This window comes from Eubalaena glacialis, chromosome 1 (genome assembly GCF_028564815.1).
Source record: "Eubalaena glacialis isolate mEubGla1 chromosome 1, mEubGla1.1.hap2.+ XY, whole genome shotgun sequence".
NCBI lineage: Eukaryota > Metazoa > Chordata > Mammalia > Artiodactyla > Balaenidae > Eubalaena > Eubalaena glacialis.
Window position 1 is genome coordinate 14104299 of NC_083716.1, and position 17678 is coordinate 14121976.

Below are 17678 nucleotides of genomic sequence, written 5' to 3' on the forward strand. Positions count from 1 at the left end.
CAGCTACATGTAAAAGAAAGAAATTAGAACACTCCCTAACACCATACACAAAAATAACTCAAAATGGATTAGAGACCTAAATGTAAGACTGGACACTATAAAACTCTTAGAGGAAAACATAGGAAGAACACTCTTTGACATAAATCACAGCAATATCTTCTTTGATCCACCTCCTAGAGTAATAGAAATAAAAACAAAAATAAACAAATGGGACCTAATGAAACTTAAAAACTTTTGCAAAGCAAAGGCAACTACAAACATGACGAAAAGACAACCCTCAGAATGGGAGAAAATATTTGCAAACAAATCAACAGACAAAGGATTAATCTCCAAAATATATAAACACCTCATGCAGCTCAATATTAAAAAAACAAACAACCCAATCCAAAAATGGGCAGAAGACCTAAATAGACATTTCTCCAAAGAAGACATACAGATGGCCAAGAAGCACATGAAAAGCTGCTCAACATCACTAATTATTAGAGAAATGTAAATCAAAACTACAATGAGGTATCACCTCACACCAGTTAGAATGGGCATCATCAGAAAATCTACAAACAACAAATGCTGGAGAGGGTGTGGAGAAAAGGGAACCCTCTTGCACTGTTGGTGGGAATGTAAATTGATACAGCCACTATGGAGAACAGTATGGAGGTTCCTTAAAAAACTAAAAATAGAATTACCATATGACCCAGCAATCCCACTAGTGGGCATATACCCAGAGAAAACCATAATTCAAAAAGACACATGCACCCCAATGTTCACTGCAGCACTATTTACAATAGCCAGGTCATGGAAGCAACCTAAATGCCCATCGACAGAGGAATGGATAAAGAAGATGTGGTACATACATACAATGGAGTATTACTCAGCCATAAAAAGCAACGAAATTGGGTCATTTGTAGAGACGTGGATGGAGCTAGAGACTGTCATACAGAATGAAGTAAGTCAGAAAGAGAAAAACAAATATCGTATTTTAACACATATATGTGGAATCTAGAAAAATGGTACAGATGAACCAGTTTGCAAGGCAGAAATAGAGACACAGATGTAGAGAACAAACGTATGGACAGCAAGGGGGGAAAGTGGCGGGGGGGTGGTGGTGTGATGAATTAGGAGATTGGGATTGACATGTATACACTAATATGTACAAAATAGGTAACTGATAAGAACCTGCTGTATAAAAAAATAAAATAAAATTCAAAAAAAAAAAAAAGGGAATCACCAGCAGAAACTCGAAGAACCACATGTCTCAAAGGGCTTATCAAGTCATAGTTACAACTGACCCACTTTTTATGCTTGACCAATTCAACATTCACCAACCAAATGAATGTACTCCGCAGAACATGCCAGTTTGTTAAATTATTTTTCAATAGTTCTCATGATTTCAATGTAAGCAATCCATTTTAGTCATTTTTATTACAGAATTTCTATATATAATTATTGTGACATTTCTGTTAATTTTTAAAGTTATATGGTTATGTTATTGTCTGGTCATTAGCTAACTTGCCTTTCTCAACTCCAGTATATTTGGACCCCTCCCATGATACTAACTTAAAAAATAGGATTTCTTTGGAAATACGTACAGATAGGCTCTTCTTTTGAGTTCTAATTTAAAAACAAGGAGACCACAACAAAAAGTAAATGTTCTGGAGTGGAAACTTACATAGTCCATCAGTTCATGTGCAGCACAGTTGATGGCTAGATGGAGATTCGTTCCCATTTCTAGCCCCAGGTTCGCACAGATTCCTTGTATTAGGAGCAGTGGCTGCTCTATGGTGTCATAATTAATGGTTAAACAGCCAAGATGGGACATCTTGCCAGTGATCTGCTGCTTCAGGATCAAGAAAATCATGCACGTAAATATAGCACATTAAGGTTCTTGGGGCTTCCAGTGGTTGGCAGTTTGTAACCAGACACAGCTCTCCAAACACGAGGTCCTCTGATTCTCGATTAATCCTGCCCCTAGTTCCCACTCATCTCTGCATATTTTCGGGCAGATGATTGTCCTGCAGTATCTGGGAATAATTTTCTTACTCCCATGGTTTTCAAGTTTGACCTAGGAACACACTTTGCTCTCTTTAGTTGCCCATGTTATTATCTCTTTATTGGCTCTATCATTGTACACGGGCTCACCTGAGCCATAACCACCAGGTTGGTGACTCTACAGGCTGTCCCTGTAAATGTCTGTCCTGCCTGTCCCTAACGGCCTTCTTCCTCCAAACCTGCTCTTTCCTATGTTCCATTTTCCTTTAGAAGACTATAACTGTTAAAACTTAAAAATTTAACTCTCCTTCAGGAAAGGTTTTATTTTAAAAGGGATTGAAGACTTCAGCTAAAAGGATGCAGCACTGAGGTTGCATTGCAGTGAAAGAAGACTTGAGGACCCAAATGACCTCAGGGGAAAGGCAGCCATACGCTTCGATTGCAAGGTCAGCCTTGATGTGCCTTCATCATAAATTGTCACTATGCAATTTTAACCTAAGTTGAAGCAGTATCACTAAGGTGTGTGTGTGCGTGTGTGTGTGTGTACCAGTCTCAAGAGAAAACATGAAAGTAGGTATAAATATCCCATTTTTACTGATGATAGTACTAGTTAATTATAAGACCCATCCAACATTTTTAATGTCAGTGAGAGGAACCTTTTATTTGGCAAAGGAATAGTTGGGGAAATAGTTAAGGAGTTTCATTACGGAGTCTTCAAAACTATGAAGGCATCACTTATTTGGTGCTTACTAAATGCCAGGTACCATTCTAAACACTTTACATAAAGTAAATACATTTACTCCTTACATCAATCCCATGAAGCAGGTACCATTATGATCCCTATTTAAGAGACAGCTGAGTAACTTGGAACAGATTTTAATCCAGGTAGTTGAGCTAGAGTCCATGCCTCCAATTCTGGTGTGGCTGCCTCTCTAGAATCTACCATCTATCCTGTTTCTAATGGTGGGGGGGCGGGGGGAGTAGTAAAGCTGATCTCAGGAAGGGCTGATCTTGGTCTAAGTTTCTCAGACTACATCAGACAACCTGCTGGAATGAAGGGAACAGAGCTGAGATTTGCTACTTGTTCACCAGCCCCTGCCTCTCTTGGGAGGTCCAATTCTTGTATACACACCTGTCAAGGATTTTACTTACTGCTGTATCTGTTCACACATTTCTCTTCTCTCTCCCAAGTTTAAGGAGGAACTTAATTTTTTATCTCCACCAAGTCCTCTCCTTCCTTTACTAGTCCTTCTTGCTGATGACTTCAACAGACCCTGAAGTCCCTGACATCCAGGTAGTGATTGCAGGGTTATCAGAGCAAATATCACACATGTGAGCAACCCTCATCCATTTGCATTATCTTCGGGGTTCTTGTTGGTTGTTCTAACTATATTGCTGAAAGTCAGGCATATAATAGGTGTATCTATCAGAGCGCCCACAGTCACCAAAGTGATGGACTGATCAAGTTCAGCTGGTCTCCTGAGGCTCTGCAGCCCATTTTCATCAGGCTTGTTTGCCTGACCCTCCTGGCAAAATCTGAGCTCTGGCAATGGTCCATCTGAAATGGTGCCTCAGTGCTTTTGGGGGACCAGATGAAGGAATTGCTATCTTTTTGTGCCTTTTCTTTCTTTCTTTGGTAGTATTAAAATTAAAAGCCAAAACATCCTGTATGCCTTTGAGCTAGTATTCAGAGAGATTCATCTTCCCCAGCACTTCACCTAGAGGGTTTCCCATGTAATCCTATTAGTCATAAGAGCCTCTCCAAGCCCTCTGAGATTTCACTTGGCCAGACAACTGCAAGCATGATGGCCTGGCAGCCTGTTGCCAGAGAGGCGGGGGCAGAATGATATTCCAGCTCTGGGGGTTGCCTGGTTTAGTCCCGTTGAAGCAGTATCACCGTGTGATTTCCATTTGTGTTAGGCCCAGTCCTGGAGCAAAATGACTATGGGAGAGGGAAAGGGGCAGGGAACATAGAAATGAACTGTCATACAGAAGCATGGTAAACAAATACATTTACTTACTTGACCTCTTTTGCCTCCATTATGACCTTTTTTTGTCTCTGGTTTTGGAGGAGGGGACTGTGAGACAGAAGATAAAGACATATCACTCGGGATTTTCAGACACGTGTGTGGCAGCAAGCAGAGCTTCAGGTCCTCTGGCCTGCCCACTGCTCTGGAGTTGAGCCAGTCACACTGCAAGTCACACACACACACACACACACACACACACAGGGATGATGCCAGCCACTCTTTAATTTCATAAACCTCAAACTGTTTCTCAAAATCAGGCACATGTTCCCTTTAGTTCATCCTTACATTCCTCCAATCACATGTATGAGGTATGGATATACATGTTCATGCATTTCTACTTATATAAGTAATTATTCACTCATCATGTCCTGACTCCTGTTGTGTGCAGGAACTCTTTTTTTTACAGGAGGATGTTAAGCCCCCTCCTTGTCCTTAAGGAATAACCATACTGTGGCATTTGCTTTTAAAGGCCCAACATATTGTTTTAAATATTCTCACAGTACAAACACCTTCTCTGGCAGGATGGGTTTGACTTTGGGAAGCAGCCCATGGTCATTAAATCTGGTGAATCTGGTGTGTGTAATGTCATCTGACATTAAAAGTAAAGACAATTACCAAAGAGAAGCTTCCACAGTTTGGGGTACTGATGGCATACTGTAACAAGGATTTAACCTGTTAAAGGATGCACTTTAATGCCCGGCATTCATTGGCTGTATAAGCTGGGGCATGTTTGTCAAGAATCAACATGGTTCACACACACTCCAGTATATGCAAATACAGAAGTTTTCCTGCATCTTTTCACTGTGGAGTCAGCTGAAGTTTCTATCCCTGGTAAAAATAACATAGGAAGCAAATTGATGTGCCAGGCAGGAGAGATACAGTGGTGAACGAGATACATAGGCACTGCCTTGGGAGCCACGGTCTAGTGAGGCAGACACGTGCCATGCAGGTAACAACCAGGGAGGAAGAGGGTGTGATGTCGAGTGCAGAGCAAGGGGACATCCTTTGCTCTTGTAGAAGAGTCAGGCAAGGGGACTCAGAAGAAGCTGATACCTCAGGGGTATGTGGGACTGCTGAACCCTCTGGGCCCAGAGCTGAGCAAAGAGCAAAAGCCTTAAAGCAGAGCTTTTCAGCCTTAGCACTCTTGATACTTTGGATAATCCTTTGCTATGGAGGGCTTCCTCATACATTGTAGGAATGTGTAGCAGCATCCCTGATCTCAGCTTTCTAGATGCCAGGAGAGCCCCACCCTCCAAGCTGGGACAACCCAGAATGTCTCTGGGCATCGTCCCTTGGGCAAAATCACTCCCCATTAAGAACGACTGCCTTAATAGAACATATTGATACATTTTACTATGTCAAAATTTGAAAAGAAAAAAATCCCTATGACTGCATAAAATACAGTTAAAAGGCAGGCAACATGATAGAGGAAAATATGTATAACACGCAGAAAGGATTGAAGCCTTTACTGTAGAAAGAATTCCTAGATATCAGTAAAAGATGAACACAAATAAAAAGGGCAAAGAAATAAAGCAAACTGTAGAGTGATTTGTGCAGAATTTTATACGATTTTAAACACAAAACACACTATATATTTGTATGTCTGGTGTCTGTGTGTCTGTGTGTATAAATACAAAAGACAGGCTAGAAGACCACACTAAATTTTTAACAGTGGTCTAGAGTCCCTCTAGAGATGGGACTGGAACTGAGGGTAGTAGTGGCTGTGGGGTCCAGGGAGGGGGAGTTAGTATGGGGGGGGAGGGGGGACTAGCTCTACCAGTGTTTGAATTTTCACAGGAACATTCATGAGCTACCTGTATAATTAAAAATCAATTGTATATTTAAATTGTATAATTAAAAATCTGGAAGTCAGGATGATTGCAGAGAGCTCAGAGATCCTGAATTCCCTAATATTCTAAGCTGGACTTCTTCCACCTGCTCTGATAACCACCACCACTGTGTATTGTTCACTGCTGTGTCCGCTCCTGCTCTGAGCACATTGCATACATTCAGCTCGTTTACTCCTCACAATGTATCACACCCATTTTGTAGACGACGAGGCTGAGGCAGAGAGGTTATATAATTGGCGCAAGGTCACACAGCTAGTAAGGGGCAAAGCAAAACACAAGGTCAGGATTAACTTGTCCAAGTCTGAGTCTCTGCAGGCTGGTCACCCATAAAACAGTTGTCCTCCTGAAAAGCACCCCGGAAACTGGCTCCAGGCTGATGCTTAAAGCAATTCTGATCAACTGTAGGGCTTGGGCCCCCGCCACCCTCACCCATCACATATTCTGTGCTGGCAAGACAGCACTGGAGCCAAAGTTCCTTTATGTCGTACTGAGATTATATCTCGGCCCCCATCCTGCTGGGGAAGGAGCTAGTGCTTCCTAATCATGTAGCTTAAAAGCCTCACACTAAATAAATATTGGGTCCTGGATTGGATCCTGGAACAAAGGAAGGACATTAGTGGAAAAACCAGTGAAATTCAAATAAAGTCTGGAGTTTAGTTATTAGTAATGTAGCATGTTGATTTCTTAGTTTTGATGAATACGCTATGGTAATGTATCCTGTTAACCTTGGGGGAAACTGGGTGAGGGGTATTTGGGAACTCTCTGCACTATCTCTGCAACTTCTCTATAAATGCAGTATTAGTCCAAAATAAGAGACAAGGATTGGGTCCCTCAGCCCTGCCACATCATTGTGCATTACCCCAGTTAGAATATGATGGAACAACCCGCTGACTCATACAGCTGCCCCTCATACTGCCTCTGTGACTTTCCCCCTCAAGGGCTGCTCAGCCAAGGGTGCTTGTTTGCCCAACACCAGGATTCTAAGCAGGCACAAGTGATTGTGCCTTAACCATTATACCAAACTGCCTCTCACTAATCCTAGGGGCCAGATCCTTTCTTTCTTTGCAAATCCAAAGGGATGATCTTAGCGTAGAGCCAGCTGCCTCAGAAATCAAAACAAGATTGTTAAGTTCCATTAGAAACTGGACCCATAGCCAATGAGGGAATGTATAAGCTTGGCTCATATGGGAAACCCAAAGAAAATTAATATGTTTTCATATCTGTAACAACAATATTGATTTTGTTGCATAATGAACTACAATTTGGTTACTAGAAGGTATATAAGCATCAGTTATTAGATACCATAGATTCTCTTTACATACCATTTCAATTGTTTTGTTAATGTGTTTCTGAATTTCCAGAAGCATGTCCACACCCTGTAAGTAGAATAACCATGATCTTCCACAACTGCAGTCTAGAATTTTAAACATAAAAACGTATACCACACATGGCTATTTCTAACTCAGAAAATCTGTAGGGTCCCTGATAATGCATCCTGGTTAGTGAATTACATATGGCCTACAAAATCAGAAGATTAAATGTTAATCTTCAACCCTCAATTTTTATTTGGTTGAAAATGAATGAGAGGTTTTTCTTCCTCATTATCCTCTCTTCATTGTTCAGAACTGATTGGTTCAGTTGGTTGGATCAAGTTAACTTCATTCTCTTTCATGGTCTCCTGACCAACCTTCTTGCAATACATGTCACAGGTCATCAAGGGATTCTGCATGATAGTGTTTGAATTAGTATAAATCCACTGTCACTTAGAAAGTAGAAAAATGTATTCTGATGATGGTGGGATCTGCATATGGAGACAGATGAAGAATGGCATGCCAAATGCTCTGGTACCCAAATAGCAGATATTAACTGAAGGAAAGATCCTGGCGCCAGGATCTGAACATGATCTGACAGATGGTGAGCCAGATATAAATCCTAGTCTTCCAAAATTGATAGAAGTGAGTAATGACTATTCTCCCTAAAAAAGAATTCTTTATCATAAAGAAATTACCTTGAGATTTAAAAAAATGATTGTCACTAGCTTAGATAAAATATCAGTCAATATACTACCAGAGGGGATGGAGCTTCCTGTACTTTTCCTGTAAACATCCACTGTAGGACACAAATGTTAGTTCTCCCAAATGCCTAATTGGTAGAATAATTCATGAAGATTTAAAAAGGCATATTGACTCATTCATGCCACTGAAGAACAATGAGACACTAACAAACCTCTGAGTAGTAAAGATGCCACTTAGGATTCCTTCATTCCATATTCCATAAACATGCACTAAACCTCTCTTACGTGCCAGGCAATCTGCTAGGCCCTGCAGTTCCTACTTAACAGAAGGGCCGCTATGAAAGTGCCACCTTCCTCTTGTTGCAGCCATAGTGCATAGACTAGTAAATTAAAAAATCTCAGTTGCCCCAAAGAATATCCTTCCAGCACTATCAAGGCCTGCAAAGTCACTCGCCCGTGGCTTCTCTGTCAGCCACTAGCATGAGTCACTGTTGTGATGAGCTGGAGATCCAAGGTGGTCTAAATTTGGTTCCCTTTCGTTTGAGGTCTTGTTTTCGTCCCACTTCCCTAATTTCCTAAATTTTTTTTTCTCATTTTATATTTAATTCCTATTCCCTTGGTGTCATAAGCCTTAGGAACATACACTAAAAACTCATTGATGATGAAGGTTTTTTGTTTTTTAAGAAAAGGTAGTTTGAGATAATGTAAGGTACTTGTTTAGCTGTTAATCCAGGATGGGGTATACAAATCACTTCTTTCATTAAATTCAGCTTGCCAGGTGATGACTTCCCACAGCTGACCAGAGATACCATCAGGAGAGGTATAGTTAGCTTTGCTGGCTGATCCTGAAAAAGGGGAAAAGTAAGGCGAAATGAGAAACATGGTTCATTCATCTTGAGATACTCATGGGTCCTTGTAAAGGAATATAATGGGTACTAACCTGATGGTGCTTCAGCAGTGCAATATTTAAGTATAGAGGATTATTGCCCAGCACGGCACTGGTTTTGGCAACAGCCAGTGACACAGCTCCTATGGCCATGCTGCCACAGAGTATGGGTTCAACAGGTTCTGGGGGTATAATTGGTTTTTCTGTAAGAGTATCCTTCCTCCCTGAAGAAAAAAATATTGATAAAAGATTGCTTTCTAGAAAGTTTGACTATAATAAAACTATATATTTTTTTAATGCTTTACTTATAGATGTGAAGGCCCAGCATAAAGAAAGGTTGAAAGCTGAGGCTGGCAAGAAAATATTCACCACTTCAACCCCTGAGAAGTTTCTGTCTGATGTCACTTACTACTCCCTAATGCTCAAATAATCCTTAGCCATGGATTTTGCCTAAGAAATTTTAGAACATTCAGTATTAAATCCTTCAACAGTCATGTGGGGCAGATATTGTTATCTCACCTAAACGGGGGCTTAGGTTCAAAGACTTGCCCAATACCTAACAGAAAGTGAACAGAGAGAGGATTTGGACAGTCTTTGAATTCCAAACCCTTTGTTTTCCTATGTCCCACCATCGCTCTTGCATACCCAGCTTCGAGTTGAATATCTCATGTGAATATCTAACTACTTGTCTTGCTTGCCCACCCCAAACGGATGCCCTTTTCTATGAGGACTTCTTTCCAGATCTAACCATCCACCCAGAATCCTCACCCATCTTTCACTCTCACATATTCTCAGCCACCCCGTCTGATCAGGTACCACAATGTCCATAATAAATCTCTAGTTTTCCTCCTGTCCTCTCCTTCCCCACAGCTACTGACCTGAGTCAGGTAGGTAAAACAAGTGGAATAAGATGTGTGAGCACCCAGCACATATTAAATGTTTAGCAAATTACTTTCCCCTCCTACTTCTTCCCTTCTTACGTTCCAAGTTCTATCAGTCAAAAGAAACCACCAAATGAACACCTATTGGCAGTCTCTACCTATGATTCGGTAGTGGTCATCCCCACCCTCCAGGAGAAGATTGGTCTAACAGGATTCTTCTGCCTTGGGCAACTCTCCTCCCCTCTCTGGGCCTCAGTATCTAAATCTATGAAATAAGAGACCTTGGCTTCACGATCTCTTTGGTCCTTGCTTCTTGTACTTTCTTATTTAATGGAACCCACACTTATCTGGTGTTTAGTTTGTTCCCGGCATTGTGCTAGGCGCTGGCAGTGCTAAATTGAATGAGGCATGACTCATGTCCTCCAGGAGCACGTTGTAGTTGGACAGACACACAAATCACTGTTACAACAGCTCTAGCAGCAGCTCCAGAATTAACATACTGGAGGAGCTGAGGTTAGCCATATGTTGGAAGGCATGGAACAAAGGGCCACGATAACTTTAAGATTATTTGTCTTAAAATAGCAAGGTCTTCCAAAGATAAGTTTCATTAATATATTACCTATGACTGAGGAAATGTTGGTTATCCATATCAAAGGATATCATTAATCTTTAAAATATGGAGTGGCTTTTTGAGGAGCAGTTAAAGGTCTCCATGCCACCCTCCCCTTCCCTGCCTTGGGCACTGCCACTGTTCAGTGCACTCTGTTTACTAAGTGTTCACCTCTGGGTAAGAAATATTTTTATCTTACAAATAAAAATGGAGGGTGGGGTGGGGGAAAACCGTGCCCACCTCACACAGTAGCTTTAAGCAAGGAAGTGGCGTGGAGGATGGATGATACCTGGTGGGACTCCAACCTAGGTCTGCAGCAGAGAGATTTGAACTTGGAAAGGCAGTCCAAGTTTCAGCCTTTCTTCCTCCACGTTTGTTACTAATGGTCCTGCAGGATGATAAGCCACCGACCTTGCTTTTGTCCTTTTTTTTTGGCTGGAGGTGGAGGAGGCGGTGGTGGTGTTAGAGGTGAAGGTGTAGGCACTGTGGAGTCTTCCAGGCTCTCTTCCAATTCTTTTCTCTCCTTATCTTCTTGTACTTTACTTTCAAAGAATGTCCTTAATGGTAAGAAAGTATGGCTTTACAATGAGATATTGAGAAATATCACTCGTAATTTTGGTCATGTTTTAGTGCTGACCCCAAAATGTTTCAATAGTTAACTCTGCTTTTTAAGCTACCTAAGAACAAGTCAGCTTCAATTTCCAAGGCTTAAAAATGATGCTGTTATAAAACTATGTTCAAGAACTGAAAATCATTTTGACCTGGAAATAAATGTTTAAAGATTTTAGGTGCTCATTTTTAAAATTATCTGAGCCCTGTTTGTTATTTTTTAAAGTAAAATTTGAAGATATAATTTGATTAAGGGCTATTGGATTTTCTTTTTGAATAAATGACCATCAGACTAAAAATGAGGCAAGAATAGACAGTGAAATACATAGCACTATGTGCAGGACTTCCTTTTCTTTCTTTCTTTCTCTTTTCTTTCTTTTTTTTTTTTTGAGGTGGGTGCTTAAAATGAACAGTTAAGAAAACTGCTGGGAAATCCAGCTTAGGTGCATCTATGTAAAATATCAGCTCCCCGGAATAAAAAGAGGCTAAAAGCTTCCACAGACAAAACAACAATAATAAGCCAAAAAAAAAAAAAAAGACATGGGAATCAGATTTGCATCAGATGCCAATGGGGCAGTGCCTTTAAAGTACTGAGAGAAATTGATTTCAAATGAGAATTCTATACTCAGCTAAACTGTAAACCACAAAGGGAAAGTACTGACATTTCCACACATGTAAGAACTCAAAAAATGTACATCCCAAATACCCTTTTCTCATCCTTACTTTTAAAGGTTAGAATCCAGCAATTTAAGAAAAAGGACAATATGGGATCCAGGAAACAGGAGAACAATGAAGGGATGTCTTATGGCATCTCTGTAGTAGGTCTAAAGAGGAACCAGTCATGATGGGAGATTTGGGAGGGAAAACTCCAGGAAAAAAGGAACGTAACAGAATAGAAGGTATGACTGAGAGCTTGGGAAAAAATAAGGATGTGTTAATAGCAAGTAACACCCTAGAAAAATGGTACAGATGAACCGGTTTGCAGGGCAGAAATAGAGACACAGATGTAGAGAACAAACGTTATGGACACCAAGGGGGGAAAGTAGCGGAGGCGGGTGGTGTGATGAATTGGGAGATTGGGATTGGCATGTATACACTAATATGTATAAAATAGATAACTAATAAGAACCTGCTGTATAAAAAAATAAATAAAATTTAAAAATTCAAAAAAAAAAAGATTGCCTAAAAAAAAAAAAATAGCAAATAACACACACACACAAAGGACTAAGTGGAATAGCATTCAAAAACTGTAAGACAACCAAAAACTATTCAAACAAGTTTTTTATAAGGTCATGATCCAACTCTGAGGCAAACTAAAATGCGAAGTTATGCACAATTAAGCAAGTGATGAAGCTTAGAGAAAGAGGATCCAGTTGACCCTTCTTTGGCCAAGAGGGTTGTAGCATTGGACCCACACAAAAGGAAAAGTAATGCTAACCCACACTTGGTTAGGCATTGAACAGTGCTCACATAGCCCTAGTAAATAGTTCCTTGGTTTTCACATTTTAGAGTCAACCTATGGGCAAGACCTGGAAGACTTGGTTGTGTCTGGAGGTCAGAACATAAGCATCACCCACTGGGCTATATAAAAGGATAAGAGAGGCTCATGGACGAGGGGGGCATGTGAGGAGGTGGGGAGGGGGAAAGGAGGACGTCTGGATTCTTAACCCTTTTCCTGAGAAACTTTTCACTGAATCCTAGGAAAGCTCTATGCATAAAAGAGGCCAAAAGGCCTTATGTAGCCTTACAAAGTAAAATTTTAATAACAGGGTTTTCAGAAGAAAAACAACATTTTATGCTAAATTTTGCTGCTTTAGCATATGCTTCTTAATTGACTTCCTGATTGTACCCTATAGATATGACAGACCCATTTCATTGGCAGGTGAAATGGAAAGAAAAGAGGTACATAGTTATACTGGACACTCACATTTCAAAGTGCGAAATTTACCTGAGCACCTGATCCACCTCAGCCTGGTTAGAAGGAGCTAAGCCCTGAAGCTCCTCGGTGATGGTTTCATTGACCCACCGGACCGCAGTGCTGACGGCATCCGACCTTTCTAATTCCTCTGCTTCAACTAGCTCGGGTAAAGCGTTCTCGTGGACTTCGAAGTGAGTTGAGATCACCACAGAACATATATTCTGAAAACAATATAAACGTGTTCTACATTTTCCCTACCTTTCATAGGAAATAGGAAATTGAATGTATCCAGCTTTTAAGGTACATGATCTTTTATCACCAATTTCAAAGAGAAAATGAGAATCTATAATTTTCTTTGAGATATTTTTATAGCTATTGAAACACGATGGAACCCAACTTGAAGGAACGTTTAAAATTATTACCTTGTTAAAATACCCTCCTAAAAACCCTACATTGAACTTCATTTTTATCACTACCTCTCTAAAAAATAGCTAAAAGGAGACAAATTTAATCATAACTATTTTCATTTATGAAAATGAATTTTTCTTTATGTAGATCGGTCTATATATCTATAAATCTATATATAAGCATATGAATCTACAACCCTATCTGCAGACTTATAGAATTCATGACATTAATAATGTCAGTTTTTTAAACTATTTTGCCCCATTTCCTTTCTCCATCTTGGATCATCTTCAGGTTACCAAGTCATGTCTGTACCAATAGTACACGTAACCTAATAAACCATCATGGAAGATTGTATGATTCATGCTTTGTGTTCATAATTACCTACAAATAGTGTGTGTGTATTTCGCACACACTGAATTTCAAAACGTTAATTTTCCACAATTTAGACAATACATGCTAATAAATGCAGTGGAGCCAGGACATAGTGAAGAACACATTTAAGCTGCCTCCTACCTTGGGAAAGTTTTGAACGGTGCAGAATATTTCCACTTGCAGTGTTGGAAGCCCCAGTCCATCCAGCACATTTTTCCCCACGACTTTGCATATGGTGGGAGGCTTTGCAAGTTTAGAAAAGCAGCTTGCCTTCAACACACACACAAAAAACACAAAAATCACAATACCACATCTAATTAATCTTTAAAAGGTCATTCACATTTACTCTAGTTTCTACTAAACCTCTCCTTGAATGTCCTCCTCGTTCTGGAATTAGTCTAGCAGCTCTGCGGGAACGTTCAGAGATTTGGATTTAGCCTCTGGTACGTGGGGCAGTTTGCTTTTTGAACTCTCAGCAGAAACTCGCAAACATGTCTTTATTTAAAGGTCTCGTGTCACTCTTTAGTCGGGCCTAACCTATCCTTCTGTCCAAGATACCGAAGTCAATTGGTCTCTAGAATACTGTGATGCATTCAAACCTAAAAAACCTTAAGTGTGTCTATTTTCATTCCTCCCAACAAGGCACCGGATATTTTAATGGTGAAGACTTACGCAGAGGCTGTATTTCACTTACCGTCAGATCATGCGTAGAACTACATGTTCAAAGAGGATTGTTGGAACCTTAGTAACAGCAGTTTCATTGATGTGGAAGAGCAGAAGTCATTTGGAAGTGATCCAAGAAAGAGACGGAAGAAAGAGAATGAAGCTGAGGGAGAAAGTCCACTCAGGAGCCTGAGTAAAAAGATTCAGTACGGTGTCCCTACGCAGAGGGGCGGAAGCTGGGAGAGAAGGAAGAGGGGTGAGTGAAGGCCCACCCTCCTCACCCCCTTTATCACCAGACAGTATTCACTCTTCATTTTCATTTAGCAGACCAGGCCTCTTATCTTTCACTTCAAAATCCAGTGACCTCAACCTACATAACAGGTCATTAACGTCCATCAGCAATGTGCCAGCACCAAGGTGGTGGCCAGCAGAACTAAAGCAAAAGCCAATTTTCAAGCTATCCATGCATTTGAAGGATGATGGTTTGTATATTACAGAGTAAGTACCTAAATGAAGTTAGATAGAATCGGGAGAAGAAAAATACGATCTAGCTTATACCTTGTGAGTTCAATTCAACAAGCAATGAGCACCTACAGTGTACCACATATTGTGTTAGGAGGAGAATGGAACTAACTTTTAAAAAAATGCTTAGGATGTACCTTGCAGGAGTGACTTTGTCTTGTTTATCACTGTATCACATACCACAATGCCTGGCATATTTAGTATTCCATAAATTAAATCTTGTATAAATTCATAAATGTCAGACACAACCTTGGGCACATTCGTATACACTACGTCATTAAATTCTCAAACTCTCAATTATAAGTTTTATGCAATAGTAAATAATATTGCTGTTGCCCACAGGGTTCTTTCCCATCCCTGAATTTCTCTAATATGTAAGAGAAGCATAGAAGAAATGGCATTTGAGCTGGACACTGGTGGTCGTGTAGTATTTCAACAGGCAGACAAGAGGGAGAAACTGAGGGCAGGTACTTCAGGTAGAGGGAATAGGATAAGTGAAGGGGAGGGAATTGGGAAACTTCACGCTGTAGGGGAAAGTCAGTGCGCCTGTGCGGAGGAGCGGTGGGGGAGGGGCAGGGGAGTGGAGCCTGTTACCGAGGTAGCGGGGCGAGCACTGTGAGTCACACACTGGAGCGTGTTTGATCTTACTCAGCATGCAAGGGGGAACCACAGGAAGTTTATGAGCAAAAGAATGATGGTCAGATTTCGGACTAGGAACATTGCTCTGGCAGCACTATGCGGGATGGACTTGATAGAGGGGGAGATGGCCAAAACCGGGGCAGTGACTGGGAAAATGAAAAGCAGGTTGCCTTTATGCCAATCCAATTCCTGAACATCCTTCAAAGCCCAAGCCAAAACTCTCAGATGCTACAGCCCACAGGGATCTTCCCCACCCCTGAATTCCTATAACAGGCACACAGTGATCTATTCCTCAGTCTAGCACACAATCCTATATCACCCTATCTATTACTCCAGTTATCTTATGTATCGGTGGCTTTTGTCCCTAACCGAGGTATAAACTCCCAGAGAGCTGTGCAAACCAAAGACCTGGCTACCTAATAGGCTGGGAAGAGCATTACACTGGGGACAAGAGTCCAAGTTTCCAGTCTTACCTTTTTCACTAAGTAGCTGTGAGACAAGGGCTTGGTGTCTTTGTAAAATGAGGAAGTCGTTAACTTTCAAGAATTCCTCTAGCAAGAGACAGTGGAAAGATAATGGAATTGGGAGTTGCATTCCCTCATTCATCCCACAAATAGTTCCTGACTGTCCACTATGTACCACGCACTCTGCTAGGTACTAGGGACACAGACCGGGTTTGATTTCTCACTGTCATTCACTGTGTCCCTTGGGAAAATCATTTAAATTCACTGGGCCACAGTTCTTTATTTGTAAAACAGGAGTCATAATATTTACCTCACCGTGGTCCTAAGGATGAAGTGATATCACATAAAGCACATAGCACAGGGTGCATCAATAAACACCTCCCCCCCTCGCCCCTCTCCCAGTTTGATGTATAGGCCAAGACCGAGAAAAATAAACATTCGTGGAACATCCCCTATATTAACTGCATCTACAAGATGTGGTTTTGAACCCTGTAAACACTTCATGCTTCTTCACAGCATTTAAATACTCTGCTTGGTGTTGTCATACTGCCTCACCATAGTGCAAATTCCTACCAGTCCCAACCATGATGCCTTCCAGAAGGTGGGTGTTGGTTAGTACTTATGGATCTGGAAGTGAGAAAACGCTTGCCTTTGTTTCAACTGCCCACTGCTTAAGGCTAAGATATGTGCCAGATGGTGCGCTGGGCACAGAGCTTAGGAGGGGTATATGAAAAGGCCCCTGCTCTCCACAGGAGCTCACAAGCTGCCCAGGGAGGGTTTCAGTACATGCAGGGGACACTACAAGGACGCTGAAGGACGATTAGTCCTGGGCGAAGTGGGCAAGACTCTGAACTAAATTTTAAGTCTAGGTGCGAGCTGGTCAGGTGGGACGGGCATCCAGGAAGGGAAGGGCGCACAAGCCAAGGAGCGGACGTTTGAAATCGACTGAAACTTGGCAGCGATGGGAGCCTGCTGGGTATGAGGCCCCGGGGTAGGCTGAGGGTAAGCTGTAGCGAATACCAAGGTGTTCGTCCCGTGGTCAAAAGGAGGCCGCTGAAGGTTGGTAAACTGAGCTACGAGGTATTAAGGTCTGTGATTAAAAAGTCAACTGGCAGCCGTGGCAGGCCCGCCCGGAGGTAGCGAGGATGCCTGCCAGGTCCTGAGCTGTCGCCTAGAGTGCTCATTCCTCTAGCAGCTTCCAGTCCACCACGTTCTCTCTCGAGACTCCTTCACCCAGACTTCCGCCCTGCTTCTTCCCTTCAGGGTCGCGGCTCCGCGCAACTACTGTCGCCGACCCCGCGGCGGCGGCGCGCGTGCGCGACTCTGTGGCGCAGGCGCACGGCGTTGGCGCAGCGCGGGGCGTGGGGAGAGGGGCTGGAGAGGAGAGGGTTCTTGTCCCAGGTCCCTACCAGGTGCCCGTAGACGTCGGCAGGCTGGAGGTAGAAGGTGGAGTTGAGCAGCTCTTCCAGCCTGCGCGGAACGTCGTTCTCCCGGTAGTACTCCATCGCCTGCTGCTTCAGCTTCTGCAGGTCCCTAGTGGTCCCACAGCTGCGGCCGCCGCCTTCTTCCCCCATGGTAGGAGATTTAAGGCTACTGCGGGGGTTAGCTGGGGGGCCCGCGAGCGTCCTCCCAGTCGCTAGGCAACGCAGCGAGATCCCGACCCCAGATCTCGCGACGCTTCCAGCCTCTGGTTCTTCCCGCAGCCGGAGTAGCGAATGGCTACTTCGCCCTCCTCGCCCTCCCTCTCCCTGAGGGTTTGGCCCACGGGGTTGGGTTCATTGACTCTTGAGACCGGCTCCTTCCCGGCGTCGTTTTCCACTCTTTCC

General features: G+C 42.2%; 1 protein-coding gene across 1 annotated transcript in view; it reads right to left on the minus strand.

The window, feature by feature from the left end:
- ENO4 (enolase 4) overlaps positions 1-17439 on the minus strand; it is a 28834-nt gene extending 11395 nt beyond the window's left edge. Inside the window, exons 1-9 of the mRNA XM_061191115.1 lie at positions 17262-17439; positions 13706-13834; positions 12815-13005; positions 10669-10814; positions 8821-8990; positions 8594-8725; positions 7189-7242; positions 4008-4064; positions 1667-1834 (exon numbers count right to left, since the gene is read on the minus strand). Of these exons, the coding sequence (XP_061047098.1) occupies positions 1667-1834; positions 4008-4064; positions 7189-7242; positions 8594-8725; positions 8821-8990; positions 10669-10814; positions 12815-13005; positions 13706-13834; positions 17262-17426 (1212 nt within the window). The 5' untranslated portion in view covers positions 17427-17439. The remainder of the gene's footprint in view (positions 1-1666; positions 1835-4007; positions 4065-7188; positions 7243-8593; positions 8726-8820; positions 8991-10668; positions 10815-12814; positions 13006-13705; positions 13835-17261) is intronic.
- Between the last annotated feature and the right edge of the window lie 239 nt (positions 17440-17678).